Genomic DNA, 27,031 nt, shown 5'->3' with positions numbered 1-27,031 from the left:
TGGAAGTTAATTTTCTTAATTTAATTTTTAATGTAACTATACAAGTGCCCTTTTTGGGGAGGGGGGGCATTTGCCATGTAGCACGATGGACCAGAATTCAAGAAACAAAGCTCCAAACCTCTTTCGTTCAAGTAACTATGCTTTGGCTCCAAAGAACTGTGAGCAGAAGGAAAACACCCAATAGTGCTTGCAGGAGTTCATGCAGTGTTACAGCAGGTAGGTCCAATAGCAGTTCTGAAATTAATGGCCCTAACTTAGTGATGTTCATTAATTTCAATGAGCCTACTCTGAGCAAGACTTGCACTGGATACATCCTAATGTATCTGGAAATTGTTTCACTTTCCTCACTAAACTGTTCTAGTGTGAGATGCAGAACTGTCCTGCCACAAGCAGAAAGCACTTTTGGGTCTATGACTCTTATGAACTGCTTTTCTAACCATGTTTTTTTACACCTTCAACAATATTCTTCCCATATAATTCAACCCTATGAACTCCAGAAAACCTACAGGGTCTCGTTCATACTCACCTCCCACAGACAGTCAACTCCTCTACTAGAATGAAGGGCTTTTTTGAACAAGAAACCCAAAACAATTAATAGTTTAGTAAGAGAGAGAGAGAAGGCAAATAGCACAATCCTCCCGCCACCCAGAAGAAAGCCAGCCGTTTCATGTTATTTCGAGAAAAATGAGAAAGGAAGTTCTCTTACCGATAACTCCAATGGTTACTGTCCCCTGCGAACCCCACCTAGCAAGTCGACATCGTGACATGTCAGGTCAGGGCAGCCTCAACCACGCTTCCCTGATAGTCAGGTAATAAAAGGAAGGAGTTAAAATAGAAGTTACGTTTGCAGATTTCTGGATAACATCAGAAAATGTAATGCAATACATTCCGAACTGTCATTCAGAGCTTCTGGTAACTGCCTTACAAGGTGTTAAAAATATATTTCTCCAGAAGAAAATTAAACAAGAAAAAAAAAGTTTTTTGGCAGTTTCTAACCAATACCCAGATACTTATCATGATATAACTTCATTGTGTAATGAAGATCAGAGGCATTAATAGCCCATTTCTACTGGGGGGGGGGTTTCCCCCTACTCCAACAGCTGCAAAAGTTAAACATGTGCACCTTGGTGAGCAAGTTTGTACTTTGTAGGATTTTGTTATCAAATTCATCAAGCAAAGCAGTTTTTATTTTAGCCCTAAGTTAACAGAAGCTCCCATTTTCAGAGAAATGGGAAATACAGCCCAGAGTTCTCATCTTATAATGCCCACAGAACTTTAGTGGCTTCAAGCTTTCATTTTTAACCACAGAAAATCTATTTGTGCCCACTTTCAGTATTTCACGAAATACTCGTTCACACAAATATTTCAATCTAAACCAAAGGATTATGTGCAAGGTTTGAAAAATCTGGCTCGTATATTAGGAGTTGCAAGAACCCAATTCATGCTTTGGCCAGGCAAAAAAAGCCCTACTGAAGTTCCAAGATTTGCTTGCATAAGGACTCCAAGAATCCCCTTGGACTCCTTTTATCAAAATATTTTCATACATTTCTTTGCTTTGCTCATAATAGCCTTATTACAAGCATGTTATTTAATGTTCAAAATGCAAATGAGGTTCAAATAATGGCATACAAATGCAGACAAGGTGAAAATATAATCAGGCTTTGATAAATGATGGTCATTCATATAGCCGATTATTAAGCTTAATACCTCCAATACGTTTGGATTTTAACAGAAAAAATGCTTTAAAACAGTTAAACAATTGAAGATTGATATCTTCAGCTAGAAAAAACAAACCTTACTGAAGGAACTGTAAGCCTAGAACTATTACTATACCTCTAGAAGTTTTAGACATTTTCCTTCATAAATGGGAATGGTTCTGTTAAGTGGGTAACTCTGAAGTATAATCTGGCTTGCAATGCAATGCTAGATCTATGTAATTAGGAATTTGTAGAAATCTTTTGATATAGGTTTCCGAAGTACCAAAACTCTGGCATCATTATTTTTTTCAAAGTCACCTTTGTATCAATAGAGACATTGAAGCAACTGCTATAAATGAGTGATCAAATATTGAATTCCATTTCATGATTCCGTCCCCACGTTGAAGAACAAAGGATTGATATTCTTCTGTGACAGGGTTTTTGTCCCTCTGAATTGCTTTGCTGAATAAAAGGTCAAGGCACAGATGAAGCAAAATATATTTTGGAGTGCATTTTTTATATTTAAATTTTTTTGTCAAGCAAAGTTTCTTAAAGCCATGAATGTCTAATTAGATTGTGTTCTGTATTTAATTTGAAACACAATTGTCCTCTTCATAGCGTATACATACCACTAAGATATCTGGACAATACTGCTGTCTTTAAAGATGGAATTTATAACAGATGTTTGCGGACAGGTAGGATGGCTAATTTTGTATGAAGAATTTGCTACTTGAAAGAACTTCCAGAATTTAGTTGCATTTTGGATATAAGAATTTTACAGACTTGGCGTTTGGGCAAGATTAACAAACACATCACAAGATTCCTCATTATGCACAAGCACATGTGTGTGTTACATTTCCAAATCTTTCTAGATTCTGACATAAACATTTTCACATCAATACAAAATTGCTTTTTACCTCTCTTGGCAGTCCTTGTGTATGCTCCATCATAAAGGATAACTTTAAAGCCCTTTAGGACATGGGCAAGTATTTTAAATTGGCTCAAATTTGGTTTCACCAAATATTGTTAAGCTGTGGAGTTGATTGTCAAGCACTTGGATGAGTGTGTGTGTTTGTGATTTAGGTATTAGAAAGCCAGCCACTTCTACTAGACCTAAAAGCCAGATAAGCTTCACAAGACAAATCCTGCAGCTTTACTCAGACAAAACAAAGACATATTATATGACCAAGAGCTACAGGATTTTTTCTTTTATCAGAACCATGGTCAATTACTGTTACCATAGTACCCCAAATATCTGGCTGGGTTGAAAAGCCATTTTTACAAGGTTCTCCTTCCTCAATGAGTCAAGAGCTACAAACCCACGAAAATTATCTTCCTGACTCACAGCATACAAAATTGTAGGAAGAACGAACACTGTTCGCACAACAATGTAATTCTGTCAAACAGATAATACTAATGGAGGTTCAGACAAGCAGCTTGTTCTCTCCCAATGACTTGTTATTTTTCACTATGTTCTAATCAAAGGCAAACTCATAAATTAGGGGCTAATTATTTATTATGGATGTTCAAGTTGGCCAATCTGATCTGTAAATTTAAGACCTTTGAATTTATTTCCTAGAATGCAAATGTACTTCACTGCAGTTTAGCACAGTGCAAAAGATGCAAACAGGTAAAACATCATAAATTGAGAGTCAAATGAATATTAAAAATATGGCAAAAATACTTTGTACAAAAAGTTCTTTAGACTCTGAAGATATCTCAAATCAATGGAAATTTGAGCTTTAAATCATTCATTCAGAAGGGTGTAAAATCTAATATTATAATCAAATTAGCAATTCTGTTATCTAGAGCATAAAATATTTATTTACATTTTCACTGTACTTTGTAAGAATTTACAACCATTCTCATATCTTTGTTCAAAGCAAACAAAAACAACATTAAAATTGAGCACATAATTGTCTGTTTTTATGTTTGCACACTATCAAATTGAGTTGAAGTCATTAGATGTTATCCATATTAGTAACATAAAAACAGGATAGGTTTATTGACTGCCTTCCTACATGAAACTTCTCATATATCCAGACAGTGGGACTTAAAATCATATGACTAAAAACAATTTGCACAAGTTTACAAATGTACCTGAAGCTGTTAAGAAAGCAACCAATTGAAAGTTAAATGCAACTAGATTAGATTAACAATTATGAAATTTCAATTTGATGCTATGATTAGACCTAGCTCTGACTCATATGCCACAAGTGCCAGATGTTGGAAATTGCAAGAAATTTGCATGAATTTGATCACTCACATAGGCAGTTTTTTTTTATATCTAAAAAAGATGTTTCTTGCAAGAATTACCAATAAAATGTTTTAGGACACAATTGAATTTGAAATAGGTAATGTTTTGAATAGATTTTTGAGTTTTATTGAAATCTTACATGAACAAGAAGAAATTGGAAATACAATCACATCAAGGAACAAATTGCCACGGATTTGACGTTTAGGCCAAACAAATTTTGTAGGGCAGATTTTCAAAAAGGTGTGAAGTTATAACAATTTAAAAACACAGTTAACCTACTTCTAGGAATGCAAAACATACAGTCATGTTATTTTCAATACAAGAAAACTTAATTTTGTTTTAATTTCTTAAAACTACGGAGACAAAGTACTAGCTTTACTTTATGTACAGCATATGCCTATGTAGTCTATTCCAAATCCAAAAAAGAAAAAGGAAAAAATGAAACTGTCCAAAAACAGAAGGTCTGCAAAATCATGATTTAACAGTGTCGCCCATCCTGCTGATAAACTGCTAAAATGAAGCCTAAAACGATAAAAAGCACTGTCTCCCAAAACTGTGTTTGGGAATTCTGCAAGCTCAGTAATGTCCAAGTGCATTTATGAGAAAAGAAAAAAATAATAAAAGACTTGAGTATATACACAATAGAGTGATTCTTCAGCCCAATACAAATGGCAGCCAATCACTACTGAAGGATGAAACATTAATTTTTGGAAGGATGTAGAGCTATAGCCAAATTCTATCTTTCCAATATTCCCACGCCCTCCTTATTTGTCTTACTTCCACTGTTGCCCATACGTATCCTGATAAAATTCCTGGTTGTCATTATTGTAACCATAGTTACCGGCATAGTCACCACCTTGCTGAAGCGGCTGCTGAGCGATGGGTTGGGAGCCCCAGTTCTGCTGGTTGTTGGTCTGGCGGCGCTTGGAATCCGGTTGGTTGTACCCATCAGCCTTTCTCTTGCCTCCCACGTTGCCCCCACGGTTGCCCCTGGCTCCACGAGCACCACGTCCTCTCTGCTGCTGGGCAGGACCCCCTCTCCCACCCCTGGCTCCTCTTGGTGGTCCCATTGGTGCCCCCCTCTGGGAATAGCCAGCTCTACCTCTTGGCGGTGGTGCTCCCCGCCCCCTAGGTGGTGGAGGTGCGCCTCGCCCACCCCTTCCTCCTCCTCTTCCTCTTATAGCATAGCCATCATCATAGCCGTAGTAAGGATCTTCATAGCCACCACGGTAGTCATGATAGTCATAGCCATAGTAATCATCATAATAATCTTCATAGCCATAGTAATCTGGGGGATAGCCATAGCCGCCTCTCCCTCCACGCCCTCGGCCTCTAATTGGAGGTGGCATACGAGGTGGAGGATAGTAATAATAATCTTCGTACCTAGTGAGCAGGAAAAAAGCATTAGCATTAGTTCACGCTGCTTTCTCAATTTAAAAGTTCAAGCGGAGTTCAGCATGCCAGATTAAAGTAGATTTTTACTATGTTGCTATCAGACAGAAACTCCCGTCTTTGAACTACAGTACAGTTAATGAAGTTAACACTCACGCAGTACTTCTGGAGGCTTGTCTGGCAGCCTGGCGTTCTTTCCTTTTCTTATCTGGAGGCTTAGCTAATACTATTTCAATTTCTTCCCCCTCTATCTCTTTTCCATTCATTTCGTTCATGGCCTGTTTGGAAGGGGAAAGAAGTTTAAATTCCATTCTACAGAGAAGAATCCTTCAGGATTTCCCACCTTTCCACTCTTCTAAGTTCTGATATTCTCATGTCCATAGTAATTCCATTTCAACACAATGCATATTTACATACTGAATGTTTTATGAAGTGAATCGCTTTAAATTTGCCTGGGACAAGAACAGAACACCTGTGTGTCTACTCTGGTGTAGGAGAGACTTCTGTAACAATGAAGAGCTACTACTAGCTCTTTGTTTTAAAACAGGGCATTGGACTGAAGGCTGAATACCCTTTCTGGAAGGAAGATAAGACAGTCTCCATTTGTGTTTCACAGTGAGAAACACTTTTTCTTGCTTGAGCTGCTTTTAAAGAAGGAGAAGTCTGGAAAGCAAATACAGTGGTACCTTGGTTCACAAACGCCTTGGAACCCAAATACTGCAAACCCGGAAGTACCGTATTTTTCGCTCTATAAGACGCACCAGACCATGAGACGCACCTAGTTTTTGGAAGAGGAAAACAAGAAAAAAAATATTCTGAATCTCAGAATCCAGAACAACAATAGGGATTGCTGTGCAGCGAAAGCAGCGATCCCTCTTGCTGTTCTGGCTTCTGGGATAGCCGTGCAGCCTGCATTCGCTCCATAAGACGCACACACATTTCCTCTTACTTTTTAGGAGGGAAAAAGTGAGTCTTATAGAGCAAAAAATACGGTAAGTGTTCTGGTTTACGAACTTATTTCAGAAGCCGAACATGCTCCATTTTGAGTGCCACGCTTCCATTTTGAGCGTTACGCTGAGGTCTGTCTGTTTTTGCTCTTTATTTTACATTTTTGTTTTTGTGGCTCTTTGTTTTTGTGACTGTGTGGAACCCAGTTCAGCTACTGATTGATTGTGTGACTGCAATACATTGTTTATTGCTTTCATTTTATGGATCAATGGTCTCGTTATATAGTAAAACTCATGTTAAATTGATGTTTTAGGGGTTGTTTTTAAAAGTCTGGAACAGATTAATCCATTTTGCATTACTTTCTATGGGAAAGCACGCCTTGGTTTTGGAACAGACTTCCAGAACGGATTAAGTTTGAGAACCAAGGTACCACCGAAGATGAAGCGGGACGAAAAGATTGGGGGTCTTTAGTGGGAGGGGAGAGAACTTTTTTAATACAGGGCAGCATATGCTGTTTAACATATGCAATGTGAACAATGCACTGGTAAAACCTTTCCAACGTACGGGGGGGCGGGGTGAGGGAGAGCAAGAAGATTTAAATGGAAAGTATCAGACTAGATGAACCAATTACAATATTCAGCATTTATAGAGCATTTTTAGGGGGTTCAAAGCATATACGTTGGATTGCATCCAATACCATGCTTGTACTCCTCCTGCCAGTATGCCCTGAAAAACATCTCCTGAAGTTAGGAAAGAGGCTCAAGAAAGGCATGAGATGTGAGTTACAGGCTGTAGCGGGAGGGAGAAGTCAGGTAGAAGCTGACTGCAAAAGCTGACTGCAACTACCATTTTGCTGCATAACGTAGGTCTGTATGCATCACCACGACATCAAATGAAGAGTTTTCCTTTGCCCATGCAGTCTGAAACAGGGAAAGGAACAGCAAACTCCAGTTTTGGCTGGGAGCTTTGTTTTCATCTACAGTGCACTTAATATTATATACGACCTCATATGCTGGGCAGGTGGGCGTGGCTTGGGGGAAACGACCTCACAGGCTGAAAGAGGATCCTTGCCAGGCATAATCAGGGACTGTTCCCCACCCACTGGCCTAGATAATGAAATTGTGCATACCTACCTTGACCGCTGCCCCCCTATCTTCAAAATGAACAAAAGCATAGTCTTTTAATTTCTTCACTCTTTCCAGCTTTCCAAATTCTGAAAAGGATTTCTCCAGTATTTCTTCCGTCACTGTAGTGGCCAAGTTTCTCACAAATAAAACTTTCACCTGTTAAAAAAGAGGGTGGGATTTTGATATCAGCTTCAGAAATCCAGTAACTCTTACAATACATGCTTGCTCAGATGCAAGAGTGCACTAAATAACCATCCAGGAAAAGATGGCTTTATCTCTGTATCACAAGAGGCGTTAATTTTATCACTAAAACTGAAACAGCAACTAACAACATGGACCACTGACAGCATGTTTCAGTGTTGGCTTCTGAATTAGGCCCCCATCAACTTTTACTTTTAAGATTTCATTTAAGAGATACAGGCACAATTCCATGTTGCTTATTTTTTGTAAGATTCCCAGGGAACGGATGGCATTGACCAGCATCAGTACATTAACCCTACTGCCAGGTGGAGGAAAAGCATGGATGTACCTGGAATTGTATACTTCAGTAATTCTTACACCCCAGGGAGGGGGAAAGGCAAAGTATCATCGCAGACATGGCCACCCTACTGTAATAGCAAACTACTTTTGGTTCAAAGGGCTGCATGTTCATTCTTGGCCAAACCCTCTGGGGTGTCCAGGTCAGTGATGGGCGTTGTCCCCCACACCTCAGTTGATGCACGCCAATCAGCTTAGGAGGATGTGTTATTGGCCCCTCCAGGCTCATCAAATGATTGATCCGATGACTGGGAAGAAGGCAATTCGTATCCCCATCAGGGTGCTGGGGTCCACCCACCCAAGCATAGTGTCTTTTTTATTTCCTTTTCCTTGCCCCCCCCCAAATTTGTGAGATCTTGGGGGATGGGATCTGTGTCCCAATCTGGAGTTAGTCACTTCAGCAGTACAGCCTTTGCTCTATTACCTTTGCCATGACTTCTGGATCTGGTTCCTCTACAGGGTCAGCCCATTCCACAGTAACGACGTTTCCCCAGACTTTTACTTTCCCACTCATCAGCCGACGCCGAGCTTGAGCAGCTGATTTGTGATCCTCGTATTCCAGGAAGCAGAATCCCCGATTCTTCTTTTTATCATCAGGTTGGTGATACAAGATTACATCCACTAAACCCTCTGTAAGAACAAGACACCTGGATGTAACACAGAAGCCCATTTCTGGCTTGAAATGCAAACTGGAATGCAGAAGCTTCAGCATAAGCAGATCAAGCCTTCAGCACACTCAAATGATGCAGTGCCAGAACACACACACAATTAAGTTCTCCCTTCTCTAGGCACTGGCTCCATCGACTTTTGAACATAAACTTACTTCTAGCATGAGGAGATGGTAGAAGTAATGTTTCTTTGCCCAGCACTCAAAATCTGATCCAGGGCTGCCATTCCTCTTCTTTTATATGGCCTCCCAGGTTGCAAGGTCTGCACCAATGACCATAAAGATGACACCATCTACCAAATCTAACGCCATCTGGGCGGAGGGAGATTCCTCCAATGAAATGGCAGCGCTCCAAATAGTCAGGGCCGTCTTACCCATAGGCGCTAGGGGTGTGGGGCACCCAGGCTCTCAGGAGCGCCAGGCCGAGAGTCTGGGGCCCAAGAGTTGAGTCCGGGGAAGAGCCCGCCCGTCGGTCAGAGTGCCGCAGCTGGCTCTTCTGCTGCAGGTGGCTCTGCACCGCGAGTTCGGGGGCGACCGAGCCAGTGAGACACTAAGGTGGCCGGCTGGCTCCGCCCTCCTGCACTGGGCAACCTGGGGGGTGGGAGCGCCGGGCGGATCTTTGCATCCCGGCATCGCATATGCTTAAGACAGCCCTGCAAATGGTACTGACATTCTCATTTTGCTGCCACTGGGAGACTCATTTTTACCATAGATGACCTCAATATGCATTCAAGGGATCACCAGTCCTGACTGGATTTGAACTTGGCTGTTCAATATCGTACCACCCCACTCCTTGCACACTCTCACCCCTCTTCTGATACTTGGAAGCTTCCCCGCCTCATCAAAACAACTTCTGGGCCATTACAGGGAGGCAAAGAAGCACCTGGTACAGCACATCACTTCCTCTAAGTGGGAAAGCACTGGCACCCAAATGTATAGATTCTCCCCTTGCCATCTTCTCCCTTCCCAGTTATTTTAAGCTAATGGAAGAGGAAAGGAGGGGGGAAGCAAACTTGTTTTAATTAAGTACCAGTGGTCCTAGGGTTAAGAGAGAGAGAAGCAAGACCAGCCTCAATTTTCATTAGACTTCAAACACCCTGAAATTCCCAAGTCCAAATGAGTGCCTGCGACGCCTACAAAATGTCTGCTGGAAGTTCAAGTAAAATGCAAATTAACTGCACAGCCACTTCAAGCTGTATACCATTCAGGCCCTATGAAAAGGAACTGGGTGGTGCTTCATAGGTTAATATTGTTTGGTGTGTGCATTTTAAGTGGTGCCTTAGAAGGGTTTATATTCTGAAAGATAGAGGATATAACTGTACTAAATAAATTCAGAGTCTTAACAGGCATGTTTATCATCAACACTAGTCTGCTTGTTTCATGAGTGAAATGTTAATGCCTTACAACATGTCATATGCCCAACTCCTTACCTGTAACTTTGCTGAACTCTTCTAGTATGTTTTCCTTGGTCTTGTTTTTTGGAATTGATCCAACGAACAGCCTGTTGTTTGCCACAGAGATGCATACGCCAAGGTGTTTACCAGGACGGATTTCATAGTTGTCACACTGAAAAGAACGTGAAGCTGAACACTCATCTTAAAGTTCCAATTTAATGGTACACAGATCAACAAACTCTCCACCTGCTCCAGTGGGTAAGATCTCAAAATAAAATGCTATCTACTAAAAAAAAGGCTTCACACCTGCATCCCACTTTGGAAAGATTTAAGGTTTCCAGTAGTCTAGCTCATTTCCCAATAATAGGCATTTGCCAGCTCAAAATACACTGTCTATGGAGACTTCTCAGGTTTAGAATGCTAAATCCATCCTCACAAACTTCAGGCTAGATGTCTGAGAAGCTCACTTGCACAAATCTCCTGTTTCATCCCAGTACCTGGTACTCAGAGGTACACTGATTCTGAACATGGAGGTTAGATTCTTAGCTATCGTGGTCATTGTTATTCATAAATGTCTCTATTAAAGAGCTGTGCATGTTAGTACAATTCACTGTAATGTAGCTCTGAAGGTTATCTTCAAAAGGAAGACACTCCATTCCTAAGCACATCATCTACTGTTACTTCACTATCGATAAAACATCCTTTTTCAGATCAAGCAGCCAGGACTCGGGAGATTTTTATGACAGTGAACACCCCAGAACTTATATAAAGTCATCACTATTATACTTCCATTTTATTTTCAATCCATTTCCCAAGTGTGAATTTTCCTTTATCGCTGCTGGTACACACTAACATTTTCAGTAAGCTTTCTCCTTAAGAAGGGTTTTTTTAGGCTGTTACCAACAATTTACAATCCATTAGTGTATCAGCGAAGTTAGTATTCCCATTTACCCACTCAGTACATCACTCAAGATGCTCTTACATAGCATTTCAGCTTCTGCTCTGTTTGAAGAGAGCTTTTTATGGAACAATCCAATTGGTACTTACTTGAGAGTAGGTCCTACTGAGAGTAAGTCCTACTGAACTCAAAGGAACTTACTTCTGAGTAGACTAGTTTAGGATTGTGTTAGTGCCCAATTGGTAAAATCCTAATTTGCTATTATCTGCACACTTAGCTAACTCACCAATTAACTGTGCCTCCAGTTAATTTATGAAAGATAAATACCATCAATTACAGATCAATTACAGATCCTTGGGGACCCTTCTCTGTACTTGGAAAACTTCTCTGTACTCAGAAAACTATCAGTTAATTTTCCCTTGCCCCTTTTTAGCCAGTTTTATCCATCATTTTGTCCCTTTTCTATCAAACTTTAGGAGCCTCAGTGAGGAACCAACCATCCTTACCTACAACTGCAAATAATTCAAAAAATGTTAACCAAGCCTTTGCAGATGCCTTGCTATTTCATGTTTTCAACTAAAATTTACCTGGGCTGAAAAACAGCTATCAAGGAGGTCTCAATAATAACTCTGTGTCCAAGGTCCAAAAGGAGAACTCAAGTCAGATTCATCCTGCAATTTTCCTTATTAACATCAGATGGCATGGTTAAATTGAGAAGTGCCTTAAGTAGCAGCAATTAATGACTAGTTGTTTATAACTAGCTAACTGCTAATGTATAGCTCATGACTGAGTGATCTAGAATACTATGGGAGCCCACCTGCAAAGAAAGTATCTGAGTTACAGTTTGTGACCACAGCGAAGTCATTCCATCCTCCAAGATATATAGCATAGCATAATAATTACCAATTTGACTGCTTCTTGTGCTGCATCTTTACTACAGAAAGTGATGAAAGCGTAGCCTCTGTTCTGGCCAGAGAGGGGATCCATCATGAGCCGCAGGTCCCAAATTGGGCCTGCCTTCTCGAATAGTGGTACCAATTCATCTTCATACAAATCCCTAGGAATTTTACCAACAAAAACCTGGTGAGGAAAAGAAAAAAAATATTTTGTTTGTTAGTAAATGACATTTAAAAAAGTAATTCTTAATTCAATTAAGAAAAACGCAATAGATTTGTGTGAGGCGATATTTCAAAATGGTTGATCTTCCTTTTCAAACACAGAACAGAGAAGCTCCCGCTCTAAGCACATGGGCCACTACCTAGAGCTACTTTAGGAATACCCTTTCTTTAATCACTGAACACAACACAAATACTGGCTCAGTTCAGATGTAACAGGGAACAAAGGTTTCCCACTACACAACCTTGGGCTTATGCACTTCCCCTCCTTCCCACCCAAAAGGACAGCAAAAGCTTCTGTTTTCAATTTTAAACTAGCCACAGTTCCCTGTGATGGCGAATTTGTGGAACTCTGGTCATTTAACCCAGCGGTGGGAACCATTTTCAGTCAGAGGGTCACATTCCTTTCTGAGCAACCTTTTCAAGTGGGTGAGGCCAGGAGCCAATAGGGGCAGTCCAACTGATGGGACTCTTACCTTCACAATAGACTACATTCCAGTCAGGTAAAAGTCAGAGGTTTCTACACACACATTTCTCCATTCCCATCCAGGGAAACAAGAGGAATTATCATAGTTCAAGGACTCATTCCAGCTAGGCAAAAACACTTGGGAGGGCATGGAACACGGTCAGGGAGAGGTGTGGCCTGGGGAGAGTCCTATGGGCTGGAAAAAGAGAGGCAAATGACCGCATTTGTTCCCCACCTGCTTTGTGAACAAATCAGGATTTGAAACCTAATTTGATCCTGACTTGCTGTCACTAACCCTAGTTTAAACAAACCACAGTTCCAAGTTGGGCTGTCACGGGGCACCAAGGCTAGTTTAAAAATGAAAGCAGAAGTTTCAATCTCCTATTTGCAGGGGGGTGCGATGAAGAGTATGTGAGCTCATCGCTTACCGTAGCTCAAAGCTGCAGTGAGTAAACCACTGTTTTCTATTACACCTGGAGGGCCACAAGTTAGCCAAATGAACAACAGCTCTGAATATTACTGCAGTTAAAAGACAGGCTTTCAAAGTGTTTCCTGTCAAAATTTGGTTGGAAAACTCAGCTTAACAATTATTTTCATTATAGCTAAAACTAAATAATTAGTTTTTAAGTCTTATTAGATGAAATAGGCAACCACTGTTAGATAAGGACAATCTTTATGTATCTGCAATTTATGTGCAGCAGTATGTACATACAAACCTCTGTGCCGATGCCAGGCTGGGATCCTGAGTAGACCGTATCTGGAGGGGGGCCACCATACTTCCGCTGGCCTGTAGTCACGTCCAAAGTATAACCAGTCCTCTCTAGCAAAGCCTGAATAAAGGATGAAGAATTAGAAGTAGATGTTTTCATCGCACAAGTGGCATTCAACAACACATTCTTTACCAAGACAGAAAAACAAACCAGAAAGAGCCCCATCCATAGAACCTCTTGCATATTCTATCTATCTATGTATGTATCTATCCTATACACCACCCTATACCCCAAGGTCTCAGGGCAGTTCACAACAAGACCACAACATATAAAATCAAACCAAAAGCAGTAACCCAATAACCCCCCACAAAAAGGCCACATTCTAAAAGGGTGTTGGATGTCAATAAGATCAACCAAAGAAGAGTCTGGATTTGATATCCTTGCTTTATCACTACCTGAAGGAGTCTCAAAGTGGCTAACAATCTTCTTTCCCTTCTTCCCCCACAACAAACACTCTGTGAGGTGAGTGAGGCTGAGAGACTTCAGGGAAGTGTGACTAGCCCAATGTCACCCAGCAGCTGCATGTGGAGGAGCAGGGAAGCGAACCCGGTTCACCAGATTACAAGTCTACTGCTCTTAACCACTACACCATGCTGGCTCTCAGGCCTGGTTAAAAAGGAACATTTTTGCCTGACACCTAAAGGTGCATAATGAAGGCGCCAGGCGATCTTCCCTGGGGAGAGCATTCCATAGACGGGGAACCACTGCAGAGAAGGACCATTCTTGTGTCGCCACGCGAACAACTCGGTGCTGCACCCAGCTAAATGAAGTGCTCTTCCTCTTGCTGCTTATTGGGACCACAGACTAGGCGTTGTATCCAACTATGAAATTAATGACTAGGGCTGGGTAATACCTGCTTGCCATCGTCGTAATACACAGACAGCTAAACATTATGATATGGTGGTATATTATGATGTTGGAAAGAAGGCGGGGAGGAGGCAGGCAGTTGCCGGGCACAGAGACAATTAGTGTCACTGTGCACAGCTTCTGCCTCTTCCAAAACCGCAGCCACCTCTTCCAGTACACACGCATGGAGGAAGGAACCCAACCATGCAAGGAACAGGGCGAAGTCGCCTCCTCCTCCAGCTCCCACCCGTTCTAAGGCAACTGAGGAAGGCTCACAAATGCTCCGTCTGTGCGCCTGCATCAGCGCTGCCGCCTTTGCATGGACGGGTGGGGGGGGGGCTGCCTCTTTCTCCCAGGAGAAAGAGGTAGCTTGCACATGCTAAAGTGATTGAGGAAAGAAGCGGCCATCGAGTCCCTGTCAGGGAAAAGGGTGGGGTATAAATTAATAAATATATAATAATTATAATAATGGAGGCACGTTTCTCTCCTATATATAGATAGGGCTCTTTTGCTATTACGCATTTGCAACACTCGTGATTTTAACTATTTATTTCATGTCATACAAGCCCTCCCCCCTCAATACAATTCTTTCCTCCAGTACAAGTCCTTAAAGCAACATCAGAACAATGCAATTAATTACTTAAATACAGAAATATCCACATAGAAGTTCAGAAGAACCTTTATCTGTTCCCCTGTACACTCAGCATACGTATACATTACCTTAATCTTTGCTTCATCTGGCCCCTTTGTTGATTCTTGTACTTTGCTTCCTTGTTTCTCTCTCTGTCTGTAAGTCTTCATAACTCCACATAAAAATGCACTTTTGTTCTGCAGATACAATTTATGACATCATTCAAGAGGAAGGCATAAAAAGAAACCTGAAGCCATTGAACCTTGCATAACACTCAACTGCTGCAACTTTTGACAGAACTAAGTAGAGTGCTTTAAAAAAAATAAATCACTTTGTACAATTTATTTAACACAAACAACCACTCCATTGAACACCACATCAGGCCAAGGACTCTGAATATGAGAGTCTTTTTACACGCATGCAACTCTAGACTTTAACAGTGCAGCCCTATACATGTCTACTCAGCAGTAAGCCCCACAGAGTTGAATGGGATTTCCTTCCAACTAAGGAAACATAGGATTCCAGCCTAAATGCAGTGTTTGAGGGGTAAGGTTGTCAAAAAGACACAGTGCAGAAGAGCTCAGAAAAAAGTATGACAACCTTTGTTGGTGCTTGTTATAGTCATGTTAGAAAGAATGCTACATCTGTGAACCTATTTCTTCACACCACAGGAGCTCTTACCTTACCTGTACATGCGACAGGTCACTTTCCTTAAACTGCTGTAATACAGAGAGGGCGCCTTCTTCGTTAAATTCTCTAAGAGCATCTATTGCTCTCTCATCAAGATCAACATAAGCTACCAATCCTAAAAAATTAAAAATAGAAAAAAGTTACAGATTCCCATTTAATTATACAGAGGCAATTTCATTCAAAAACACTATTTTATTTTGCTAAATTTGAAGTAATTTGAGCTCAGTACATCAAGGTAACTATGGCAAACTAAAAAGTTATATCCAGAAACAAAATTGTTTGAGGAACTGTGTGGATATTCTGCTGCGCAAAGCAACACTACATATCAGGGTTTGAAACAATGAACTCTGGCTCACATTCCCTTTTAGGATATTTCTTTAAGATGGAGCCATTACAAGTGATGCATAAACACTACATAATCTAACAACAGTTGTGCTACAGCAGCTATTCGAGCAACCTATAAAACCAACTTCTCCCCTTCAAAAAAAACTAAAGTGAAAAATTATCCCCATTTCTATAAAAAGGAGATTACAATGAATGTTTTTTACTACAGATAAATACCATTTTGCCACAACTTTCCAGCCAGTGGCATTATTTCAAGCCCTGTTATGTACATCAAGTACACTAATATTAAGCTTACAGGTGCAGACCCACATACAGTAGGACCAGTTCTGAAGCATAAAGTACTTTCTTTTACATTTAAGTTGATAGAAGTTTATGAAAAATTTCTAATTCCATCAGTATTAAATGGTAAGGTGCTGAGATATTTGTACCAACTTCCAATAACTATCCAGAGTGTTTTGAATACTTCAGGATTTTAAAGAGCACTGAAAACATCTTTCTTCTCTGTCACACAGAATAGCAGTGCACAAAGACTGCATTTCAGAATTGATCCTGCATATTGGAAGGCATATTTTGTACTGGGACAAAACTCAGCAGAGGTTTTAAAAATAATGAAGTTCAGCCCCAAGTTTAATTATAAAATTAGTTGTAGCGAACACTACTAACGGACACCAGTGGGGCAAGTTTAACCATGAAGATAGTTGTACAAATATTGTTGAATACTAGGTAGTAAAATGTTTTAACAAGTTTAGATAAATGTCAAACTCCTCATGACACAACCTCAGTTGCAACACATTCTAAAATCCTGTACATGCATTTCTCAGACACCTACACTCAAGCCACTAAGTGTACATCATCATATAGCACCGCCTTAGAGAAGTGTCTCTCTAAGGAAATAAAAGCTATCTGGTAGGCACTCATTGGGATTGTCATTCAAGACAGATCAGCCACATGAGTCAAAATATCAACATAAAGAAGACAGATATGGTATTGTTTTGAACTGCCTTACATAACTTTTGGAGTATTTTAGGGGAAAAAGATAAAGCAGATCTTGCCACTGAAATATTTGAGATAAGGGCATGAAGCAGTTCCATTTATATTTCTAAATATATTCACAACACGCATACTAAAGAGGAAGAGGAAGTTTCTATTTCACACCCCAAAAAATATGTGTTTCCTAAGCAGAACATGTGTTCTCTCTCTCTCTTTAGAATACACAATAAGCCACTTGCTCCATGCAAGATAAACATAATTCAAATATAATTATTAATCTGAACACATCAGTGTAATTACTGATATGGACTGAAATATTCACTAGGAGCTGGACAAACATGAAATTCACTTACAGACTGGAATTCAAACGTAGCCCTAAGTCAAGCAAGCAAGCTATTTCCCTCAATAAGCCAAGCACCTATTGAAATATTAAGTGTTTAACACAGTAACTATAAATTGGTGATGGTAGAAAGGTAGAAACAAATGATTATTTTATAGAGGAAACTTATAATTCAGTAAGCTGGAATGTCCACTTTTACTTGTGTCTATGAAACAGTTAAGTGCCCTGATGACCTAAGATACTGTCAACATGTCAAACCCAATTTGACCTCAAAGAAGTGAAAGCAGCTGTACATTCAAAGCTACACAGTACAAAACACAAGTAAATTTTTTCAACTTTAAAACCTAAAAATTTGAAAATCGTTTGCCTTCACTTTCATAACCAATCAGAAACAAGAAATGCATATTATACCTGTCTGAAATATTTCATCAAGTCTCTCTGCCACCTTCTGTGGGAGGCCTGCCTCTATCAGTGTCTTGTAGTGTTCTGTGTGAGTTACACTGGAAGTATCCATTGGTTCTTCCTCTTCTTTTAACTGTACCGCATTACCATTCACCTGATTAGCCATTTTATTATGCTGCTGGAAAAAATTCAGGAGCTATATTACATAAAGCCAGAAATAACTAATTTGTAGGACAATGCATTTATCTAAACTAATTTGTAAACATGCTGCAAGTGACTTGAATTAAACCTATTATTTAAAGCCTTTAGAATGCAGCTCACCTACATTAAATAAGTACAGTTCTAAATACTGTGGAACATGTACATGGAATAGCGCACAATTTTAAGCACTTCATGTACATCAGATCTAATTTTGATTTTGGCATTAATTTCTGTGATCTTAGTGGTGGGGAGTATACTGAAATGCATGAACATCTGCCATTATTACCCTGGTCTCAGAAAGATTTTAAGTCAATGTGCTTAATACAGAGGCCTACAGGGCAGCTTAATATGCAAATGTCAATACTTGCTTTCCATCTTTCCCATAGTTTTCTGGCTTATTTCCATACCTTCCTTCAAATCCTGTTACATAAGAGAAGCCATGCTGCTTTAATGTACACTAGTTGCCAGAACACTTTTAAAAATAAAATAAAAAACAACATGCCACATTAGGTTTTGCACAAGTGGAACAATCGATAAACGAATTGCATGTCACATACCAGCAAGATGAACTTGTATTAAATTCTGCATATCATAGCACAGCATGTTATTCCAGATATTAGAGTTTAAATGAAAGGTTTAAACGAAAGGCAGCACCTTCAATTTTCCATATCAGTGAGAAAGACTTGATGCGAAAGTCAATAAGAAGACTGCAGAGATATGAATAAAAAAAGGTAGCACTATCTTCTCAAACAAATACTGAGGTATTTTGCCAACTTATTTTATGTGTCTGATTACAAACTGGTGCTTAATATTCAGGCATGACGGCACAGGTGATATAAACAACTACTTAAGGAAGAGGGCTGGTTGACAGTGCCATATTAGCAGAGGCAAAGCAATCTTGATTTCACCAGAAAACTCAGTAAGACATATGAAACAAAGATTTTTTAAAAACGTTTTAAGTGCAGAACACTAAAACTAGTCCTTCAAATACTAGATACAACTTTAAGATAATCATCCAATTAAAAGCATGCAATACAATTAATGTATCAAAAGCAAGACAAAAGATGTCCCACTCCAGAAGTTTTGCCATCAAAACATTTTAGTTCAAGGTCAATGAGTACTTTAATGGGCTATGACCATACTGTAGCTTGTGCAGAATAACTGGTACACTATTCCATTTTTGTAGCAGATGCCACCACACTCCTTTCTACTACAGACTGTATAAAATCCCTGAAATTTTTGCTACTGCATGTTTTTGAGCACATGTCCTACTTTAAGACCAAAAGCACAAAAAGCTTTCAAGCTGAACAAAACTGTTTTGGTGATCCACAAAACCGAGGCCTTCTAGTTTATTGAGGTTGCTCCTTAATACCTCTGCACTTACATGAAAAGCAGCAGTGGTGCATGAAGAGACAAAACCCCACAAAGAATTAAGACCAGTTGCTTCTTAGCAAATACTGCACCCTGAACACGGGATTATGATGCTACAAGTTTTCCCCAAAGAATTTCTCAGTGGTTAGTCTGGTTATATTAAACCTCATTCCCCACCCCCCTCAAGTGAAAGCATGTTTAGAAGTGTTACATCCACACTACATGCAGCATTTTATGGGTTCCAGTTCTGCTTTGTCACGTGTTACTTCCTTTGCGGGGAACACAACACCCAAAAAAGTAGGTCCGTCACACACAAAGCCATTTTTCTAATGAAAATTGTATCCAAGCAAAGGCTAGTGGGACAAATGTAACCCATTTTGGGAAATTCATTGTTTCTAGATACCTCATCTGCACTATACAGTGAACCCTTAGGTTACGTACCTCTTTGGATATGTAATCTTCGGGTTGCGAAAGCGGCAAACCTGGAAGTATTTTTCAGGGTTTCGCCACTCGCGCATGCGCGGAAGCGCTCTATCACGCCATGCGCATGTGCAGAAGCGGTGCCTCTGGTTACGGATTTTTCGAGGTGCGCACAGACCCCCGGAACAAATTAAATCTGTATCCAGAGGGTCCACTGTATATTTAAAACAGCATCAGACCACTAAAAACAGCATCTTCACCCTAAGACTCCTAATTTATTAAGGGTGCTGGGAGTATTTAGGAGACCCCCTGGTACCATCACAGAGTTCCAACCTCCAGTCATCCTCTCTTCCCATAGAACTCTGTGAATTGTGGCTCTCTAAAGGGAATAGAAGTGTACTAACAACTCTCAGCATCCTTAACAACGTACACTTCCCAGGATTCTTTGGAGGAAGCCATGACTGTTTAATACTGCTTTAAATAGAAAGTGCAGACGGGACCCTTCGCCTGATCACAGGAACTTGGGCTTGATTATCTCCAACAATGAAATGCCAACACTACCAAAGCAAAGACAACTTGAGGGATATGGGGATATGTAGCACCCGAACAAAAATTAACACTACCTTTACTTCTTATTCTAAATACTGTCGTTTCAAAGCATTCTCCTCCAACAGAATGTTCATATAGTTGACATTTATAAAGATTCTCAGTGCACTTCAGTACATCTCTCAAAGGCTTGAAAAAGAATACAGAAGACACAAGCATGTCTATCAATGTTTTAGTGATAAAAAGATGATTGGTTGATTAAGATATTTACAGATAAGTTTAGTTACCCTATGTACACAGAATTCCTAGAAAATACTTCAAGGCCATTCTAATTTCTCTTCAGAGGTGGTAGCACAATGAAAAAGAAACTTGGCCCTCCTGGGCAGAGCTTCGCTTTTCTGCAGACAGGTGTGGGTTCCACAAGGAATCAGAGTCTAGAGTGTTTATGGGGAGGGGCTGGTTGGTTCATATTTTATAGAACTACTTAGTTATTAGGATTATTAGAAATATGCTAATACAGCTTTATTAGCAAAGCAGTAACCTTGCTGAAACTAAACAAGTCTGGGTTGGCTCAGTGGATAGATGAGAGACTCCATGGGAATCCTATGTATGCTGACTTTTAAGTGTCACAAGAGAAGGAAAGTAAGTGTACTAAATAACCTATTAAAAAACAACAATATATCAATCCCAAGGAAATGACACCTTCACCACAGTTCAGTTTGTTACACAAATTACTTAACAAATATTCATGCATGAAAATTATATACAGTATAAGCAGAATGTCAGAACAAGCAAAACTCAAGATTTGTCTGCATATTTTACCGTTCTATTCTGCATGCAGCTGTGGAAGAACTGCATACAAGCTTTGACATGAAGTAAGCTTTTGGGGCCAGGGAAATCCTTTCTGGAGGAAATGTGATTGTACCCCCTCCCCCGGCCATGCTGATAACATTCAGGCACCAAACTGAAAACATTTATTTCTAGGCTTTTGGAACACAGTTGATATGGAGCCTAAATCTTTACTGTACAGTACTGTTTATTTTTCACTACATGGCATTATAGTTCTTCATATAGACAGCTGATGGTTTAAATTGCTTTATCGTGTTTGTTTTTTATAGTTGCTGTTAAGACACCCTGACCTTCTGTAGAAAGATGGGAAGAACAAAAAATAAACTAACAGTCCCTGTGCAATCGAAACCCATCAACAAATTCACATGATCCAGTGCTACTATTGTTTTTGAGTTTTACCTTCACAACTCACTATAATGGACTCATTAGCACTGAATTTACAAATGCAGATAAAAAAACATTCAATAACACAGTTTAAGATCCAATACAATTAGTTAAGAATTTTTCTCACACATTTATCAAGCCTGATCTGCCTTTCCATAAAGATGTTCAAGAGGATTCTCTTTTCTTCTGAATATACCAAACTATGGCAAACTTAAAAACTAAAACTCGTTACACAAATAATTACAGAAACTGGGTATTTACCAGGCTATTCTTCTCAGCCTTCTGCTCTAATATTACTACTACCACCACCAAGCACAGGTTGCTGCAAATACAGCAATGCATATAACTAAAAGCCTGATGCTATGCTCAGAGGTCCACAGATTCACTCATCGCAGTTACCATGGCAACCACCCATCTTCCCTAGACTCTGACTTCACATTGCGCTTTCGAGTCACTAAACTTCCAAAGCAAGATAAAGAGACTTACCCTACCTCCCGCTGCCCCAAGTCTGGAACTCAGGCTAAAGGCACTCAGAATGCCTCTAAGGCACAGTGTGAAATCAAGAGTGATACCCTCCCACCTATTAACCTTATTCCAAGCTCAGTCTCTTACACTGCATGACATTGTGTAGTGTCAGAGATGGAGCACACACATATAGACACTCTGTGCAGAGGGGTAGGGGTGGGGCCAGGGTCGGAGGTGACCATAAATAATGGCTGGCTACCAAAGCCCCACATTTGCGGGCTCCTTCCCAAACACCACTTTTTTGCTTTCACCTGTGCAAAATACTGTAACCTGCATCTTATGCTCCAGTCATCACTCCATGCAAGAGCAGGGACAGGGGTGGCACTGTGGTCTAAACCACCGAGTTGAGGCTCGGTTGTAAAGTGGGGTGAGGTCCTACTGCTTTGTCCCAGCTCCTACCAACCTGGCAGTTCAAAAGCATATCACTGTGAGTAGGTACTGCTGCGGCAGAAACGGCGTTTCCATGCACTCTTGCACTTGTCATGATGTTCTGTACACGGTGCACCAGAAGCAGTTTTGTCATTCTGGCCAGATGACCTGGAAAAGCTGTCTGCGGACAAACACCAGCTCCCTCGGCCTGAAAGCAGAGGTGAGTGCCACACCTCATAGTCAAATTTGACTGGACAACCATCCAGGGGTACTTTATCCTTTTACCATGCAAGATTCCTTTGCACTAGTACTTGGCTGATACTCTGTCAATGCACCTGTGGCTTTTGTAATGCCCCTGTGAGATATATTTGCTACCCTATTTTATGTTCTAGCAACCTGCTCCAGTGTGTTAGACCAAAGATTTGTGGAATGACAGCAGGACAGGGCAGCTGTATGAGACATACTGAAGAATCTTGTTTTGACCATGAATGTTGTGAGTTCTTATGTGCAGAATAGAGTATATGTGCTGCTTATCCTATGGGCCCCTGCACTTGGATATTAGTCTTATGCATTTAGTTCTCATTCGCATTTCAAAAGTGTAGCCTTGCACTAGTGCCAGTTAGGGTCCTAATTCCAGCATCCTATGCAGGAGGGCCAACTACCGTAATTTTATGCCTCCTATACACACTGTTATCCACTTGGAACTGCTGCAAAGCTTTATAGTTCTATGTGTTGAACTGGGCCGCCCAAGTTCATTGCACTGGTGTAGGAACAGGGCACATCCAAAACAATCCTAAACTTGTTTGCACTCAAGTCCCACTGTATTCACCATGGGTTGCTTTCTTAATTGTGACCCTAATCAGCTCAGTTGCTTCCCGACATGACTATGACTCAAGAAATAAACTTATTCTAAGATTATAGAATAACATTTTACACTAGAGTAATGTGACGTTTATTCTATTTTAGTGTTTCTATTTTTATACCAAGCAAAAATCTTAATACAGTAAGTTATCCTAAAGTTTGATCAATAGTTAAAATCAATTAAAATAGGCACACAACCAACGGACAACATTGTTCTTACACTGGAATTTTATATCCTACTTCAAGAGAAGGCAAATAAGCAAAATAGATTTATTGTTACCAGAGTAGCCCACTAGACTCTACTGAAATTTGATAAATGAGAGACATGTATAGTGCAATCCTATAAAGAAGCAAGTCCCACTGAGTTTAATAGGGCTTATTCCCAGGAAAGTGAGTCAGTAGAATCAGAGTTGGTAGAGACCACAAGGGCCATGAGTACAGAGCTGCAGGATTGTAGCCACAGATAATGATCTATAATAGAAGCTAAACTATAACTTAAACCACTGCAGTACTACTGACACCCTTATACAACTTCTGAAAGAGGATATACGTATGACAAAATGCTTTGACAAAAATGTTACGGACTACTGTTTAGCAAACTACATTAAAATTATTTGTGTATATTTTTTTTATAACTGAAAAGTTATTCAGCAAGTTTCCCCACTCCATAGCAAGTTACTATGTTTTTACAAGCTAACAACACAGCACAGCTGCAATCTTTGTATGTGGAGTTTTTAAATCCCTTCTAACTCACATCAAGATCTCAATGAGAGTTTCAGAAATAACCCAGTTATTTTCTGAACTTGAAAATAAAAGCCTTAGCTCTCAAATGATTCTGTATGTCACCACAAACTCACAATAAACTCTACACTGTCTCTGCCTATGTAAAATAGGTATGTATACCTACAATTACAAGTAACCTGGCAGAGTAAACCAAGTATTATCACACACACAGGATGGACCATATACCTAATATACCTAAACAGGACATTGAAGTAATTCCTGAAAATAGCACATGCTGCAGAAAGAACTTAGCTAGCCTACAGGTCCCATGGATTGGTGCTACAAATACAGTAACTTCACAAGTGTAGTACTGTTACAGTTAAAACATTCCACCCCATTTCCTCTACCATCAAAGTTAAACAAGTATCAGCAGCTGTCAACAGCTCCTATGGTAATCTCACCAACCAGAATTCCCAATTAATCACTGTCTTTCACAAAGAACAAAGAACCCTTACCACAACCAAATCTGATTCTGACAGCGCCACGAAAAAGCACTGTGATAAGTTTCAAATCAAATGGTACTTGGGGGCGGGGCAGGGATATGCTCCATTTGCAAAAATAAAAAATGGGGATGAATCCAGGCTCCCCTTAGAAAAAGGAACATTTGGCGGATTGGTGTGTTTTTTTGTTTTTGTTTTTAAGGGCAGTAACTCAAGGCACATTTGCTCGGAAGCGAAAACCATGCTGTGTTCCCGCAGGCCAGCGATGCACAGGAATGCAGCCCTGCAGCTCGATCCCCGAGTTACAGCTTCGCCCGCAACTTTAAAAAGCCCTGCCGGCTTCCAATGGGACTCATTCCCGGACTTCAAGATGCCTAAGGCTTATCCGAGAGAATTATTATGCCCGCCGGCCTCAACTCTCCAAGCAAACACCCCTTAGGGACCACGACATTCAAGGCGGCAATTCGCAAACCGGAGGAGGGGAAAAGGCAGGAATAATAATAATAATAATTTCCATTTCTAAGGGAATGGAAACCCCCTGCAAACACGCCAGGCGCTCAAAAAGGAATCGCCGCATTGGTTTTAAACGCCCACACACCTTCTTCCTTCCTCCCCATCCCAGGTCATGATAACGGGGTTAGGCCTCCTTCCTTTTCCCATTCTCCCTCTCCCGGAAAGCGGCGGATCAGGGCCCTCAGCACTCAGCTGAGGAGGCGCCTCTGGAGGGGGGGGGGGTCGCACGCAGCCGGGCCTACCTTCCCCGCCCCCACGTCGACGGCGCGGGGCCTGCAGCGCCCAGACGCATCCCGCCAGGCGCGCCGCGGCCACAAAAGGCGCCTCGGAGAGCGCGGGCCTGGGCATCTCTCTCTCCCCACCCCCCGCGGGCCGCCGCCAGCTACGAGAGCGCGCACTCCTCTCTCCCACCCTGCCAACATCCCTTCTCTCCCCCCGGTTACCGGTTCCTCGGCCAGGCGGGCCTTGGCGGACAGACTCACCGGAGCGGGACCTGCGCGGCGCGGCTTGGAGGCAGCGGCTGCAAATGGCGCGCGCTCCTCCTCTTCCCTCCCCTCATGGACGGCGGGAGCGACCCCGGCAACGCGAGGGGTTTCCCGGAACTGTTTCCAGGGACTGCTCCCCGGCGTCCAATCCGGGGGAGGCGTTTCGGAGAGGCAGACCGGAGACTCTATCGGCGCCAGGAGGCGGGAGCAGGCGGAGGGCCCCGCGGCCAATCAGAGCCCGAGGAGAGCCCCGGCCAATCCGCACGGCTGGGAAAGCCATGGCGCGCCGGTAGGGTTAGGCGGGGGAGGAGGTGAGGGGGGGAGAGAGGGAAGGAATCCAGCGCTTAAAAAAAAGAGCGGACGATTCCCGCTTTTTGTAGTTCTTTTGCAGACAAAGGAGGCTCGCTGGTCGCCTGGCTCTTTCAGCCTTGCGAAGGCCTCTCTGTTGAGGTATCTGGCGGTACTTCAGCCTGGACGTCTTTGAAGGCTCCCTCTTGAAAAACACACAAAATAAATCCCTTCACAAGTAAAAACCAAAAACAAAGCCTAGTTTCGCAAGAAGTTTAGTACAGATTCTCTCTTCCTGAGACGCTCCTCTTCTAGATTTAGGGATTTATCCTTATTATTTTATGGGGGCGCAGGTGTATTTCTGCAGCAGAGGCTGTGGTCGGACCTTTTCGGTTGTAGCCTCTAAATCACGTCCTTTCTTCCCAAAGACGTCTCTGTACTAGGACCCTTTCTTAATTCCCTTTAATAAATGGATTGAAACCTTTCTATTCGAAAGAAAAGAAGAAGATAGGGCATTAGCGTTTTATATTACGGTGGCTTTTTTCCGTTTAATTTTAAATATATATATATTGCAGTGCGTTATTTTGTTGATTTTGTGTTGGACTGGATTTAGGTTTCAACCCCCTATTTAACTCAGTGGAATTTATTTCTGTGTAGATATGTATAGGGCTGCACAATATGTTGACAATATGTTTGTGGATTTTCAACTTTCTATACTATATGATACGTTACACTATATTATATATTATGTGTAACATAAATTATAAACAATTGTGGGCTGCTTGGTCCTTATACTGCTTATTTAATTTTAATGTATTAGAAGTTATTTTGAGTTTTAAACATTTAAACACTTGTAAAGACTAGAGGCATGTGCTTTATTTGTGTTTAACCTGTTGACTGTATATTTCTTGATGATCCATTTTTATTTAATTTTGAATTGTAATGACCTCAGGCTATTAAGTTATAATTTGTGTGTAACATATCCAGTTACATTTTGTGGTTGTCATCTTCCTCCTGTGCCGTTTTTAATGAAAGGAATATAAATGTTTCAGTTAATTAGTGAAACCACACCTGAACTACATGTCACAACGGATGCAACTTTAGCTGTGTACACATAATACATTTAAAGCATGATCTCCCACAAAACCAAATTCTGAGGACTGTAGTTTACCTCCTCACAGAGCTACAATTCCCAGTACCCTTAACAAACTACAGTTCCCAGGATTCACGGACTGGACCACATTTTGAATGTCCTTTAAATGCATGGTGTACATGCAGCCTAAGAGGTGTTTATCATTTCAGTAAGAAGGAAACAAAATGGGAAATAACCCACGATGAATCCAGTTGAAGGTGCTTGGTTGTCATTTCAAAGCCTATTTTGTGTCAGTAATGGTGGCAAGGTTATTCTTAGTGGCACACTTGTGTTTAGAAATACAGGAAGCTGGTTCTAGAGAAAAATCTAACAGTGACTGAGAGAGAGAGGT

General features: G+C 40.9%; 1 protein-coding gene across 7 annotated transcripts; it reads right to left on the bottom strand.

Annotated features, from left to right (window-relative positions):
• Nucleotides 1-4,055: 4,055 nt before the first annotated feature.
• Nucleotides 4,056-25,419, bottom strand: HNRNPR (heterogeneous nuclear ribonucleoprotein R). Of its 7 annotated transcripts, none has more exons than XM_083627290.1 (12): nt 25,257-25,326; nt 18,271-18,420; nt 17,522-17,687; nt 15,432-15,550; nt 14,835-14,942; nt 13,215-13,328; nt 11,821-11,997; nt 10,056-10,191; nt 8,383-8,588; nt 7,428-7,577; nt 5,503-5,624; nt 4,056-5,337 (listed from the first exon to the last, which is right to left on the bottom strand). In XM_083627290.1, the coding sequence occupies exons 3-12, from the start codon at nt 17,676-17,678 to the stop codon at nt 4,728-4,730; spliced, it is 1,899 nt and encodes a 632-aa protein (XP_083483416.1). In that variant the 5' UTR covers nt 17,679-17,687; nt 18,271-18,420; nt 25,257-25,326; the 3' UTR covers nt 4,056-4,727. The 7 variants fall into 7 exon arrangements, with proteins under 7 accessions (XP_083483416.1, XP_083483413.1, XP_083483412.1 ...); XM_083627287.1 differs by having other exon boundaries at nt 17,522-17,690; nt 25,257-25,304; XM_083627286.1 differs by lacking the exon at nt 18,271-18,420 and having other exon boundaries at nt 17,522-17,690; nt 25,257-25,384.
• Between the last annotated feature and the right edge of the window lie 1,612 nt (nt 25,420-27,031).

The sequence above is a fragment of the Podarcis filfolensis genome (genome assembly GCF_964270895.1).
Source record: "Podarcis filfolensis genome assembly, chromosome: 8".
In the NCBI taxonomy this organism is placed as follows: Eukaryota; Metazoa; Chordata; class Lepidosauria; order Squamata; family Lacertidae; genus Podarcis; species Podarcis filfolensis.
The sequence above is the reverse complement of the archived record's forward strand: the minus strand, read 5'-3'. Positions and strand labels throughout refer to the sequence as shown.

Bases quoted from the DNA above. Each gene is read 5' to 3' on its own strand.
- HNRNPR (XM_083627286.1), bottom strand. From the start codon at position 17,678: ATGGCTAATCAGGTGAATGGTAATGCGGTACAGTTAAAAGAAGAGGAA. The intron at 11,998-13,214 runs GTTTGTATGTAC...TTTCCTCACCAG, and splicing joins AGCCTGGCATCGGCACAGAG to GTTTTTGTTGGTAAAATTCC. The intron at 7,578-8,382 runs GTAATAGAGCAA...CTTTTTTAACAG, and splicing joins ATCCAGAAGTCATGGCAAAG to GTGAAAGTTTTATTTGTGAG.